Source organism: Corvus kubaryi, unplaced genomic scaffold (assembly GCF_017639235.1).
Source record: "Corvus kubaryi isolate FWS band 111438036 unplaced genomic scaffold, C.kubaryi_AGA036_p1.0 split3-131, whole genome shotgun sequence".
Classification (NCBI taxonomy): Eukaryota; Metazoa; Chordata; class Aves; order Passeriformes; family Corvidae; genus Corvus; species Corvus kubaryi.
The window spans coordinates 568,898-584,486 of NW_024582083.1; the positions used below are offsets into that span (position 1 = coordinate 568,898).

The 15,589-nt window shown below is 39.9% G+C and overlaps 1 protein-coding gene across 1 annotated transcript; it reads left to right on the forward strand.

Annotated features, from left to right (window-relative positions):
* The first annotated feature begins 8,116 nt into the window (after positions 1-8,116).
* On the forward strand, positions 8,117-13,697 carry APELA (apelin receptor early endogenous ligand). The gene is made up of 3 exons (XM_042014872.1): positions 8,117-8,511; positions 8,927-9,036; positions 11,318-13,697. Exons 1-2 carry the CDS (start codon positions 8,436-8,438, stop codon positions 9,013-9,015), a joined length of 165 nt encoding a protein of 54 aa, XP_041870806.1. The 5' UTR covers positions 8,117-8,435; the 3' UTR covers positions 9,016-9,036; positions 11,318-13,697.
* Positions 13,698-15,589: the final 1,892 nt, after the last annotated feature.

Sequence of the window (15,589 nt, forward strand, 5' to 3'; positions counted from 1 at the left end):
AATTTAAGCTGTGCAATACCAGTCCACAAAGCTAAAATAAATTAAGCATGATCTAAAGTTACATAGCTAAGAAATTTGAGGAAATTCGTAATTGCATTCCTTGATGCCCTACACCTATTTATTGTATCAGCTTGAAGGACAAAAGCCTAAGTTGGTTGACTAACAAATTTTCTAGGATACATTCATGCCACTATACTCTTATAACTCCTTATATCCAATCTGAAATCTAATGCAAGTGGTCCTAGCTGTCTATGATGCAAATACGGAGTAGGCATGTTAATAACCCTGGTCCAAAAATTGAGAGGACTCTCTTGTCTCCATTTTGAAAAAGTTTGTTCTTCATTTGATTTGATGCATGAAAGCTCACTGAGCGTGTAAATTTTTGCAGTATGAGGTTATAATTTTGGAATAAATTCCATTACACTGTTATTGAGAAAAACTGCATACCAATTTCTCACATTAATAAAAAGCAAGTTTTAACTGAACAGAAAATAGGATTTACCACCCTGTAAGTAAGCATGCTTCCAGTTTAAAGAAATACACCAGTTTATGATTGGAATACACAACCACACAGAAGCAACTATTACCTAATGGAAGAACTCTTCAAAATGAACAAAATTTTGCACCTGATACATTAGCATCTTCACCTCTGCATCTAGAATAACATCATCTTTTTGTTTTTAACAGATTCAAATGCTGCCATGAGAAATAAGTTGAACAGAGCAGGAATACATATTTTGTTAAATAGCACATTTCAAAAGGAAAGTTCATCAGCGTCTCTGGTAACAGACATTTATTACTATTTTGCAGAAATTTGCAAGCTGAAAATACTTACTAGCCTCAAAAGCAAATAAAAACACTGCCAGTTTCAGCTGAGGGTTTCTGAAGCGGTGATGCAACGCATCTCATGAACTGCACTTCCTGACAACAGCTAAGTTATGCACAGAACCTAACGTAACCTCTCTTCCATGAAGCATGTATTTTGTCTGAGGGTTGATGGTTTGGGCTGCTGTTTTGTTTCCTGGATTCAACTATTTTTGAGGGAGTACGGTATCCATTACTAAACTTTGATGAGTCTGGAGTCTCAAGATCTTCTTTGAGGGTTCAACACAGTAATTCTTGTGGTGAACATTGAGATCAACAAAATTCACTTTTGAGCTTTGCTTTGTGCCTTTTATTCATGTTAGACAAGATTATTATTTAATAGATATACTGCAGAAGCAAGACTAGTCCTTCACTGCTTCAGCTTCTACAGGATATTCCTTCGCCATATCCTGTACCTACTGTCAGGCTTTGAAAATATTTCCACTACATCATCCCTGTTAAATTAGTCTTTGGTCTTTCCATTGATAAAGAACTTTCTACTAAAAAAAAACAAACAAAAAAACCAACCATACAAAAAAAACCCCAAAACCAACCAAAAAAAAAACCAACCCAAAAACTATAGGACTTTATTTGGTATAGCTGTAAGTGTTGTACAGCCAGTAATCACCTTACTGGATTAGAAGGGGGTGACAGATTACAGTGCTCTGTCTTATAGCAGGCTTTTTTCCTCAAAATTTCCCACCTTTCCTATCAGTGCAGCTTCAACAGGGGGAGAAATGGTAAGATCATTAGTGTATGAGATCCACAGCAAGCACTGATCACAGCAGTCACCCAGCAAGGGCAGCAGTTAAAGCACTGAGATCTTCTCCGAGGCAATCTCTTCAGTTTGTCAGACTTTGTTACCACAGCACGTTATTCAATCATCCAGCATATGTAATTAAAAAAAGGTGCTGGCACAGAAAGCTCTCACAAGCCCACAATGTAAAGCTTATACCTTGAAAATCTGTTATTATTTAGAAGCATGCAACATCTAGAAAAGCTAGCAAAAAGGCTAGTAATCACGTAGGTGCTGTTATCCTAACTAAGAGTAAACACCACAAAACTTTTCAAATAAACAAAACTATATATAATTCAACCAGAAAACATTAGCCTTTCCCACACAAACAACATTGGAATTCAATGAGAAATCCACCATTTCCCTAAATATGAGCTTGGCTTTCTTGCCTCCATTCTTTTCCTTGTGTTCGTATATTTAATTTGAATGTATGCTTGCAATTCCTTCTGTTCAGCTTGTCTGATGGTCAGAAAAGTAGAGAAATCATAGATATCTTCTCTGCTTCTGCACTGCTCACCAGCTGTGTTGGCCACAGCAAGCCTGACCTTTCTGATCACAGCAGATAAAGAAATAATTCAGATAGGAAATGTTGAAAAGGCAGTATCACAGCCCAGACGTTGATGAAGAGCAAGGCAGCACTGCAGTCTTTGTGCCAGGAGGCAAAGTTCAGAGGACTGGACTAAGTAAGTCCAAACCCTCATAAGAAAAACCTTACATACAGCACACATTTCACCTGGTTGCAAGATGGTGGCCAGGCTTGCAGAGGGTTAACATTAATGGTGACAACTACTTGGAATACTAAAACATTACATCACACTAGACTCCCTGATGAGAATTTGTGCTCACTCTTGCTACAGAGCTGCTTCATGAGACACCATATCCCTAACGGTAACATGCAAGTAACAGAAAAAGGATCTACTGAAGCTGCAAGCCAATTTTACTACCTGAAGTCAAAAGTATAAATATGCAAAGAGCTGGAGGTTAATTTGAAATTCTCTTTCAAGTTATCACTCAGCCAAACTCTACAGATATTTGCCAAGCCTGTCCTAACACACCCTGCATTAAATTTTTACTGTGGCTAGTGGCTGCCCAAATCCAAAACAGAAGATCAGTTATGTAGAAAATTACCTCCAGGAAGTTAACTTTTTCTGTCAAGAAAGCATACAGAAATTTGTACAAGTAAATGGATAGATTTAGGTAAGACCAATAATTTTCCAGCTGCATGCGAAGCTCTAAAACTTGGAGTTTAGGACAAAAATATATCTGTATTTCTTTCGTGAAATTTCCCTAGTAAATATAAACAGTAACTTCAACGTTAAATACTGCTGTAAGCACTTCTCTTTCCTAAATGTGTATGTTGAAGCTGCAGCAGAAAGGTACAAATACATTTGCCTTATTTACGTGATAATTGATGAGGGTTTCCTTTATAACATGAAAAATATACTTCTAAAAATACTTTCCCTGCTGAAACCTAGGGCATGAAAGGACTGGATATGTTAGGAGGTTACATATTTGAAAGTTAACCAGCAAATAAAAATTAATTATAGAACCTTGTGCTTTGCAAGAATTGTGGGGTTTTTCTTGAACATCATTTATTCAAGACAACATAAATGACTCTTTAAATTAAAAAAGCTCTGAAATTATGACCAGTGCCAGAGAAGAATCTGACCCCAAATGGGTTCCCTGAAATGGAACATGCGGTCGCACTGGTGGGGATCACAGGCACTGCTGCTCCAGAGTTGACCTCTTTGTTATCCTGTTAGAAAGAAATATGGGTATGTATTTCCTAGAAGAATCTTAGAATCAAATTGACTTCTAAGGGATGGAAGAGAACAGAAAAATAAGTGCACCTTCGAGCCCATGTAAACAGATTTTCCTTAAGTAAAAAGGAAAATTCATCAATACAGTTCTGTAGGTAACCGATGAAATTGTCTTTTGTCTAGCAGGGACTTCATAATTTATGATTATTCAGGTGCACAGCTGGTATTTCACTGTATTAAATAAAATCAACCCTACAGATTGTAAGGTCACAGAAGTAAGACAGACTAAGTCTACCAGAGAATGTTTTACCTTTCTATTACTCTATTATTTACCTTTCTATTATTCTAGTAATTATAATTATGACTTGTATTGCAGTAAGAACCTGGAAAGGATGACATGAACACAGAATACTTTCTTCTCAGCTTAAAATCAAAGAAAATGTACTTTCTAGGTTATGCATGTCTGCAACACACATAGGAAACATAAAAAAAAAAAAAATTATACAAGGTTTAGCCTAGCAGACTAGGCTAAGCTGGGGCTCAGAATGGCTCAGAAGCCATCCCCATTTCCTTTCCTAGTGCACATCTGTCTCCAGTGTCAGGTTACCAATGCACATTCCTTCTGCTTGCTGACTACCATTTTCTTCCGGGAGCACTGTCTCCCCTCAGGCAGGAAAGGCAGCTGAGCAGTAATAGACAGGGAAGTGAAATCTTTTTTCCTCCAGAAAAAGCATAAAATGGCAAACAAGAGGAACAGAGTTTAGTTTCTGAGTAGGTTTTCCTTTCCAAGCACAGATAAAAATCAGGACAGAGAGTGCATCATTTTCTCCTGAAATCATAATTTTTGAGCTAATGAGTTTTGCCTAGAAAAAGTAGTCATCATGGTTATAGTCAACGAAGAAGGCAAACATTATATTTGGCATCTGGTGCTGTACCCTGGGCTGAAGAAAAAACATCCTTTATATTCGTGGCAGGCACATAGACCCTATAAAACCATGAGGTAATAATCCCAGTGAAACTTGCGGTGAAAAAAAAATCACAGACACCTAAACAACATTTCAAAATTTATCCCTCTGAGCATTTCTTGGCCAACTTCTTCCTTTCACGCGGTTACTCACATGGCCTTTTTGCATTTTTTAAAATTTTGTTTGTTGCACAGCCCACTTACCATCTTGCAGTGTAATAGAAAGGAAGAAGGAAAAGCCGAGAACTTTCTCTAATGACATTTGCAAGTGGACTCGAAGACGTGCTTCACCAAATTCTTTTGACGCAAACGTGTTTATCCCAGATCTTGTCTGGTTAGTGAAATAATTCCTCTGGATCAGAAGGACGGGTTAATTTGGGGAAAACAAAGCTAGAAAATCTGATTAGAAACTCTGATATTATATCTTATCTGACACTTTCAAGTCAAAATAAACAAGAATTTTCACTTATTATTGGTTACTATCACTGCTGAGCACATCTTATAAAACAGTAGGGATCCACAATGATCCATGTATTTTTACAGGCTTCTAAGAGGGGAACAGCTATTATTCAAGGGGGTATCTGAGATACAGGGATTGAAACCAGTATTGCCATATACAACAATTAATTCCTGTATTTAGAAGCTTCACTTAACATTTTATACTGATAGCATTTGAAAGTTTTTTCAAATATTAATGATAAACACTAGAGTTTATAGTTATGTGTTGGCCTTCAAACCAAAGGTAGGATTCAATTTCTGACTAGCAGCCTAATAGGGAATCCTAATTCATCTCTTACTCCATACTAGAAAGTACCCAATTATCTTTCTCTCCTGTTGTTATCATCCAACTCTGATTATTCTGTTTCTTAAAACTATGAGTTTTACTACTTCCTCACCTTATTTCATCTTTTGCTCTTCCAGTGACTCGCTCGTTCATTTATCAAGATAATGTTTATTTTTCTATATGTGACAAAATAATTAGATATTCCCTCAGCCACTTTTCCCTCATTTCTTCCAAATTTATTATTAGAAATAGGACAATGATTTCAATTTTTTTTTCCTCCAAATAAGAAGACTGTAGCAGTCACTCGACTGAAAATGCCACCAATTCATAACCAGTGAAGTGATATAGTACTTACTGAAATGTGTTAAGCAAAAGATAATGTCATGGGTCACTTACAGTTAATGTTTGATATTCAGGAAAGGCAGTCTTAAACATTCCTTTTCAACACTTCAAAATTATTTCTGCAATACACTGTTTTTGTCACTTTCTGGATGTAAACTGATAATCTGACTATTTGATCCTATCGAGGAGGAAGTAGGGAAGAGAATGTCTGTTGGACAAGTAGCAATGATATAGGTAATAAATGCTGAAATCATCATTCCTCTATTATGTTCCTTTCAGATTATAAGAGGAGAGCTTTTGATTCAAATAACCAATTCTTCTAGCTCATAAAGCATTATCTACAGACTTCCAGCTTTCCTACACACTTTACATTCCCTTTCCTCTTAAGCCAACACAAAACCCACCAGCAAACACTGTGAAAAAGGCAGAACTATTACATCACTACATTCTACCGAGTCGTTATTTGCCTAATTTCAAGCAGCACTATGCCACATGAAAGTAAGTACCTGAGAGAAAGCTGATTGCAAAAGAACTTCGAATTCTAGAGTGGGGCTGTATTACATTCTAGAAATTTCTTCAGTGGGGAAGCATAGAATTATTACTGTATCTTAGATGAAAATTACAATAAATCTGTGATGCTCGGTTACAGTGACTTGGATTTTATTAATCAAATAAACATTTGTAAACTTTTGCACAGAGTTAACAGTGGAATTAACAACTCATAGTAAAGAAAATTTAAAAAAAGATAAATATTGCACTTAATTATTACATCTTACTTAGTTCCCTTAAATTTAATGTCTCCTGAGAACGTCTGTAAACTTCACCACATTCAGGTGCAGAAGAGGCTTAGATAGCCCGAGGGACTGGCAATAGTCTATGCATTCTTTCTGCCTTTTAGCTTTTTGGAGAGTCTCTATCACTTTGAAGTCTGTATTGGTTTCCACTTTAAGGTTATGAGCCTGAAGCTTACCTGCTGAATGAAAGTGATCGTCATTTGCAGGGCTATATGAATGAGGTGGCCGGTGTGTTCTCATTCATGGTGAGTGAGAGATCACATCCCTAAATTTGTCCTAGTGAGACAGAATGATATTTAGGATATTGAGGATGTAACCCTGGCTCTGTTACAAACTCGTTGAGAGATCTGGCCACAGTACTCCACTCCTATTCCACCACATTTGTACTTGAATTTATATTCTCCTTAAGCAAATTCTATCACTGGCACCATGGGACCCTGATTTCATCTGAGCTAGTAGCAATAATATTAAACAAAATTTCACTTTAAGGGTCAGAAATCACAAAGAGAAAACTTAATGACCACCAAGCTGTAAAGAAGAACAGTGAGACACATCTCCTGGTTATGACAGACCAATCTGATCAGCCAGCAGAGGATTTCCTTTGTTACTGTTTTGTCTGAGACACCTTCCTCAGCAGTCTTGGTATCATTTTAAAACAACATTTAGTAATTATTTCCTTCATGTATTCAAGCTGCAATTTGTCTTTTAATTGATGTGGGCATACTCTACCTAGACAAATTAAGTAACCCAGTAATGATACATAACTCTGTGAGGAGGGATTAGTGTGCACTATTGAGTTAAATAGGCTTTTAAACAAAATGGGAAAGCCCAAAATAAGGGAAAACAATACAGGGGCAACTGAATTAAAACAAAAAACCAAACCAAACCCCCCCAACCAACCAACAACTGTATATTCCACTCTTCTAGGAAATAGGCAAATAACAACTTTAATCAACTTTCAATAATAATTACCTAGTAATAATAGTAATACTTATATAGAAATGTAGTTTCCCGCATGTTTTAAAACAGAAGCTTTTCTCAAAAATGAACAAATTTTAATGCTTTTTTCCAAATAACTAGGTGCTATTGCATCACAAGAAATCAGCAGGTTGGAAAAAAGAAAAGGACCAGTCGAATTTCAACTGATGCCAGTAATTCACTGGATTTCAAAGCCATCAGGGCTGCTCCCACATTCCACAGGTTTTGCCTTTCTTCTCTTCAGGCTTGAGGATCTGCACCAGCTGTTTTCAGCGCGGTTTGTTAAAGTGAGCTCTCATCATAATCAAGTATAAATATAATGCAATGTACAGGTAGGTTATGCAAATGGATATCCCATCCAAAACTGCTGCTCTCAAACTCGCACTGCTGGAACAGAGATATCTATTTTTCTCTACACGGCAAAAAAAGCTCACAAATTAATTCCTGAATATTCTCATCCTTTAAAAATAGTTGGCGGTACAAAAGACACCCATTAGCCTTAACTACTGCCAGTTTCACTTTGAATGGCCACAACTTCGCAGCTAGTTTAGGAAGAGAGAAAGCATTTGAGCTGGGACAAGGGCCTTGCTTGGGGGGCTTCCCTGCCCCCGCTTTCGGGGGGGAACAAAGGTCGGGGGGGCACTTCCTGCCCCTGCCATTGGTGTCTGCATGTGGGACCAATATGGGCAATGCAAAGTTTAAACAGTTGCAAATGGGGGAGGGAACATCGAGGCTTGTTTTACATATGTTTTTTTCCTGGCCGGGTTGAATTTAAAGTGAAGTGGCCGCATTGTTCGAGAGGCTCCTTGCCCCTACGCATTGACAGGAGCTGCTGTTTACACGGGCTTTTCATTCCTGCGCTGTTTGCTTATGGAAAATAAGGGGGAGTGACAGAAAAAGAGAGAGAGAAAGGGAGAAGGGAAGAGAGGGAGGCCCAGACCGCAGTGCAACCCAGGAACCTTGGCTCTGCCTGGTCATTAACCCCGCCGGTGGAGGCGGCAGGCTCTGGCTCCCCGGCCTGTCACTGGCATGTGAGCAGGCAGGGGCTGCGGGCGCTGCCGGCCCCTCACGGCCCCGCGGTTGGCTCTGCGTGCATTTCCTCGTCGACGCACACACACACCCCCCAGAGCGCGCCTCTGCCCTGACTGCAGACATGAGACTCCAGCTGTTCCTTTGGATCGTGGTCGTGCTCCTGGCGAGCCTCCTCCCAGCCTACGGACAGCGGCCAGGTAGGCGATGCCTCAGCGTGATGCTTGTGCCGGGGCGGGAGCGTGGGTTCGTGCCCGCCATGGGCACCTCCGGCGTGCTCGTCTAACCGCGTCCAACACGCGGTTTGTGACCTCCGGGGTGAGTTTGGACCTGGCGCTTCATCGCTACTTCTAGCGGCAGCGGGAGAGGATGCTTCCCCTATCCCAGGAGTCTGGCAACTTCGGGGAGGCGGGTGGGGGACAGGGATAAATAGGGACCCAAGGTGGGCAACTGTTGCAGTCTGGCTACCGGGAAGCCCCGGCGGCACGAGAGGGCCACGGGCACCGGTAGCTCCGGGGAGCGCCGGGGCCGGCCCGTCCCGTCCCGGGGAGAGGCACTGCCGGCGGCCTCCCTCACGTCCCGCTTCCCTCCCTCCCTCCCTCTCTCTCTCCGCAGCCAACCTGGCCCTGCGCAGGAAGCTCCACCGGCACGGCTGCTCCCACCGGCGCTGCATGCCGCTCCACTCCAGGGTGCCCTTCCCCTGAGCCCCGGCGGAGCGTGCCCAGGTAACTCCGCGCGTGTGGGCCGGGCCCGCGGGGCCGCTCCGGACCGGGCGCAGCGCGCTGCCCGCAGTGAGCACCCTTGGCAATTCACACCTGCCTTTGGAGCAGGGCGCGAGGCGTGGCTGCACCCGGGCTCCCTTCGTTTGGTTTGGAAACGGGGCTTTGGAGCTGCGCACGGCAGGGCGGTCGCTGCCCCGGAGCTGGGGCGCGGGTCCCGCCGGCCTCTGCCGCCTTCTCCCCCTCCCGGGCCACTCCCCACCCCCGCCAAATGCCGTCGTGGGGTGGTGAGAAACAAGTGAGCCCGCTAAACGGGCCGAACACTGCCCTCCGAGGCTGCTGGCAAAGCTGCGGGGCAAGGAGTGTTATCACTGTAAGGGCTGGGCAAAGCGGCACTTGCAGGGGATGCTCCGGGGCTGCAAGCGCTGACACTTCCACCGTGTTGGAACACAGGGCGAAGTCACCTCACTCTGCCCGTCAGTAACATGAAGGTAGTAGCATTCACGCACTTCAAAGGGGACTGTAACTCTTAATCATTGTCAGCAAAAGACTTTCGGCTCCTCGGATGAAAGGCTATACAAGTGCAAAACATTAATGCTTTATAGCTGATGAGGGCATATACATTCAAATACTAAGTGACTGCAGAAGCACACAGGTAGCATATGCTAATAGGGTAGGCATCAAAAGGAAACCAGACGCTCTTTGCAATTTAAGAATGAATAAAACATGCAGTCAGTAGTTTTGCATCTTTGAAACTCATTATATATTAAAATAATGTTGTAGCCCCAGGCATGACAGCATCCTAAATAAATGGTGGCAGAATCTGCACTCTGTAGAGCCAAGATGTTTTTATTTGCAAAAGGAGAAAAGGAGACTAAAGTCAAACTTTTAACAGCCCTGTACCAAGAATATTGTCAATGCACAAACTGCCTTGCTGAAAAGAGCCTACACCACTCCCAAAACAGCCATGCAAAAGGGTACCATTCCACTCTATAGTGCTGGCCTATAAACACGTGGAATGTGCATATGGGATGGTAAACTGGCAAGTTTGTGAGGTTGAAAAAAACATTACCATATCTCAAATTGAATCTCAGATGGGCTGCATACTGAGTGGCAGAATTGAGGTGCAAGTAGAAAGAAGGACATGCCAGCAGGATGCTTTACTACTGAATGCCATGTCTCGTCACTGCTACATTTAAACAAGACACAGATTAAATGATATTCCATCACCAGTTTAAGCATAAACCTAAAGAGATAAGCAATTGGATTGATTCACTCAGCAGGCAGAGACTAAATGGACAGAGGGACAGAGAAATTTAGGCTCAGCGACTTCTTGAATCAATTCTAAATGGTTTGCTTCAGTTCCTAAGAAGAGTAAATTTAAACCCCTTTCCTCCCATTCAGCATCCATATCTGGAGATTGTGCAGAAAGCATCTGCATTTTCTGTAATGTGCTCTGAAGCCTCATATAATGAATGCATTTTGCTTGAGACTGTAGTAGCTGCATTATACATGTACACTAGAATTCCTTTCCCCATGGAATATCAAGATAAAAGGTATTTTCAATGTTATCTCCTTTTCCCTGGGGAGCTGATTTCTTGTAACAAAAGTCAATGACCTAACAAAACAGTGTACTTACTAATTCATAATACGTTTTGTAGACATTTAGCGAAAGATCCTTCTGCTTTATAAAGCTGTTTAGAACTCAGTAAACCTCGACTAGGGTGTAAGGGGAGACAGGCACCTGAACCAACTCTCTTAACTTCAGTCATTGTGGGTGCTATCCTTTATCTTAAGTAGGATTTACCACCTACGTTTACATTCCCTTCCAGTTTTAGTCCAAATTCAGCAAATATTTACATGCCTGGGTAACTTGACTCACATGAGTAATCTTATTGATCTCAGTGGAGTTATACATATGGATAAAGCTATTTGCAGATGCAAACAGGATGCACCCTTAAGTCTGAATTTCAACTAGTGGTTGGAAACTAAAATGAGCATAGCAGCCTCTCACAACATTTGAAATGAGAAGATTGAATTTGATTTTTCATCAGTTCCATATGCAAAACACGGGACAAAAAGAAAGGCAGAAAAATTTACATTAGCAGCCTTCTTGCTTTTGTCTTTTTTTTCCTCAAACTTTGTAGCTGAAATTTCCAAATTAAGAAACGTTACTCCAAATTTCATCCATGTTTCATAAATAATGTATTCTGTTTTGTATGAGAGTAATTTAGACTACTAAATCTCTCATTAATATTTCTCTCCTTTTCTTCTTTTTTTCCCCCAGCAACTTCATACTGGACTTTTCAGTGTTTTAAAGGAGCAACAGTTTAACTGGTAAGAGAAGTTTGTCAAAAGTCCAGATCAACAACAGCTGACCTGACAGCTACCACAACCCCATCTTCAGCAGTCCTGTCTGTCACATTCTACTGGACCTGGACTAAAGGCCCCTGTCTCACACCCTAGGAAGTGGTGATGGTGAAAGGGTGGTGATGAGGGATGTACATGAACTTACCTGGTTGAATCATTCCCTGTAAATTATTTGGCTCTCACAATGAGTAGTGAAAGTTAAAGATCAAATCAAACATCAGGTACTTGAGCTGGATTTCCAGTGGTAGTAAGAAGGAAGGATCTGTCCAAGGGCACTCTTGATGGTATATAATGTTCAGACCAAGTGAAACTGGAAGTGCTGTTGAATACTCAGTTCAGGCAGCAATGTTTAGGATGGACTAGTATCAGACTACAGCATGGAACGGTGAAAGTCCATTTTTTGTTTATATTTTTATATATTAATAATATATACATATATATGTTTTAACATCTAACATTACATCTTTATGGAATTCTTAATAATAACATAGAATGCATTACTGTAATAGTATCAAAGTCAGAACCACACTAGTGGTCCTACTGGTTTCATGTATACTAAGCATAGTAAGAGTTTACAATATAAGAAAGCAAAGAGAGTGTTATCCCTCATTCTATAGATAGAGAATTGAAGCACACAGAGATAAGAGATTAGCCAAGGGTCATGCAAAACTGATAACTCAGACTTCTCAAGCCAGGCCTTAAGGTCAAGCTCCTGTCTAAGGAGCTGTGATTGCAAAGCCTATCATTTGTTTTCTTAACTGGGCTGCCAAACCAGACAGTTAAAACATACTTGAAAATTCAGTACTACAGAGCTATTCGCTTAATAGTAGTTTTCCTAAAATACCTGCTACAGTATTATAAATAGAGCATAAAAATAGACCATTGAAAAGAAACCTTTGTTTGGTCAGCCCCAGTGTTGCATAGCACTCTATTCCTGTAATTTAAATGAATGGGATATTTGAACATGGCACTACAATGAATGAGTACTTCAAACAGAAAACAGGCTGTTCTTTTCAGCACTGGAGGTCAAGAATACATCTGACTTTAGTCTGAGTTTTGTTCTTAAAAATATATGCTTCACATCTGCCTTTTATATCAGCAGAAATTACATACCTACATATAAAGGAAAATGTGATAGCCCTTGCATTAGCACAACTAAAACAAACCTGAAAATAAAACATACGCAGATTTTTAAGTCATTGCACTAGACTTGAAATGTCAACATTTTTTATAAAATATATAAAGATGATCAAAGATCAGAAATGTTGTGGTTTAAATCCAGTATCATAATTTTTTTCTCGCAACATATGGTTTCTAATAAATGAAACAGCAACTGGATAGCTGAAACTTTCTAATCTGTGTCTGTATGTAACCCCTTATATCTAAGAACTTGAAACCTTACTTGTAACAGGAGTTACAAATTTTTCTACATGAAAAAAAATTTAAGTATAACATCAGACACAGTTCTGGAGTTGTGTAAAACCATCATAAAAAGATGGTCAAACTTGTCTAAACCAACAAACAGTCCTGCAGATAAACCTTTGCAGTCTTGAAAAAAAAAGCAGTTTTCCAAAGAGGAGTTCTACCACTTATATCTGTATTTTTAATTATTTATTTAACTTGGCTTTGATATGTATCCCCGGCTATCTCTGTTTAGAAGTACAGGTAAAGAGTGTGGGAAACCAAGGAAAGTGAAGAGTAGCTATTTAACAGTTATATCCTATGAATGAGTAAATGGATCTATTGTGGCACTGGATATTTTATATAACCATAATTATTCAATTAACTTCAACAAATTCGCAAGAAAAACATAATGTATCTATCAGAAAGCTATATATGCATGTTCCTTCACTGAAGTAAAAATAAAGCAGCGCCCTAGGAAGCCCATTGTCAGTCTACAAAATTATTCTAAATATCTGTTCTTCAAAGGCATGCTGATACCATAAAATTTGCTTTGAAAAAGGCATTGATTGTGAACTTCGATAGATATGTTTATCAACCAGATGATTGATTGTATATTTTGTAAAACGATAGTATACATTTCAGATAATATCTCATTTGAAATAAACCTTGTACACTCCTCAAAGTCTGTATTCTTCAGCTGTCAAAAGCAAAGCATCTAAAGGAAATTGAGAACTTGCCTATTTTCCCTGTGGGTTCATATAGAATCAGTGTGTAAAAAATTTTTACTCAATTTCTGACACAAATAAATGATAGTTAATCATGGAAAAATTTTCCTGACATTTTCTGTCTGTCTAAAAATGCAAAATTCTGATTAAAGTCAGATTTGCATTTGACTTTGTTAAAACTGTTTTGATTTGATGTGCATAACGTAAGACTCGTGGTAGAAACAGCTTTGCATGATAACGGTGCAATCACATCTACAAACATGAAGCATTTGGACACGGTGCTCCAACAGCTGAACAGACTGAGCTCTCCCTGTGCATGAACAAGTGTATGCTTAAAGGATACACAAGTACAAATTACACAAGTACAAACTGCTGTCTACTCAAAGTCAGAATTGATGTTTGCATGGATGCGATTTAACAAGACCTGACCCCAAGATAGATTAAGACTTCAAATTCTGAAAGGCAAAACGTGGGTTTCTAGAACTTTGAATTAACTCCTTGTCTTGTACATAGCTGTAACATGGCAAAAATGAAAATTTAATTTGAAAGTACATTTCGTTAAGTCCTGTAACAGCAGGTCAGCAGGAAACGGAGGTAAATGGAACACTTTGGTGAGAAACAGCAGTTTAGTATGTTCCCAAAGGATAATAAACAATTCACCTCTTCCCTTTCCAGTATGGAAAAAAGGAAATTATAGGAGAATAAAGACTGGAAATATTTCCCTTACGCCACATACATATGCTATAAATATCTCAGTGTTTACACAAAGCCAGATTTTGCTAAGGGTCACATAAGATATTTATTGACATCAATCAGGAGAAACACTGCATGGCAAGTAAGTTGCAAATGTCTATCATCAGACAAGTACAATTAGCCTACTAATCTCTCACTACTCCAGTGGCCTTTCTCTTTCTTGCTAGGGACCAGCTGCACAATATTTGTGCAAAGTGGGAAACACTCCAATAGCACAAAGAGGGCAACACGGCTTTTACTTAGAAAGAATGCCTGAAAGCCTAACTCATTCCAAGGCTGAAGGTGCTTTTCCATGTCTCGAGTTACCTGTTCAGACTGTTTGCCCAAGTCTCTGGTCCTTGCTGCAACCTTGTTTTTTAGGTTAAGAATGACTTGCAGTAGAGCAAGCCTGCTTAACTCCATGTTAGTGTAGAACCTTAAAGCAAGAAGATCCTGTTAAAATCTTTTACAATCAGTGATTTCCCTTGTGAAGTGAAATACTGAAGTCTTTATTTAGAATATCCACCATGAGCAATTCAGAAAGATAAAACAGAAATACTGACGGAGAGTTTTCTCTCATGTAAGATGTACACTCTCAAGAGATCATCACATCTTTTCTTTCATGTGTACAGAATATACTTAGCACAGCTCAGCACTTCATCTAAAAATTATTAAAACCTCACAATGTGAACATTTTTCAGGTAACCACAAATATATTCCTTAGGTGGTATGAAATACTTTTCTCAGACCTAAAAAACATATATATTTGTTTTCTACAGAAAAAAAATTATTGGGGTAGCACTGAATCATGAAAAAGAGGATAAAAAACCAGAATACCTTATTTTAATTTTTATTTTAATGTAGAGTTGTAGCACATATTAGGAAACATTCCTTCATTTTCGTTATCTTCTTGCTGCCCCAGCTGTAATCCAGTAGATTTTACCAAGACCTGCAAATATCGATTAGTTTCAGCAGCTATAGTTACACAAAGAGCATCACTTCAGCTGTTCAGAGTCACAGGTTTGCCACACCTCACCCGAGCAGGGCTGTGTTGGTGGTTAGCAAAGCACTGATTTGCAGCAGAGCACATGCAAACCCCTCTGCTCACAAAGCAGTACTTTTTTCCCACCTGAAACTTGGACCCAATGCTCCAGTGCTTACTGCGTGCACAGCACTCCATGGATTTTACATCAAGCCGTACAGTCCAGCCTGTGAGCAGGCGCTGACACTGCAGGGACAGACTCCCAGGCTGCAGCACTGGGGATGGATGCCACTGGCCACCCCAGCAGCCAACCTTGCAGCAGCAGAGGTGTCTGATAAGCAGGATG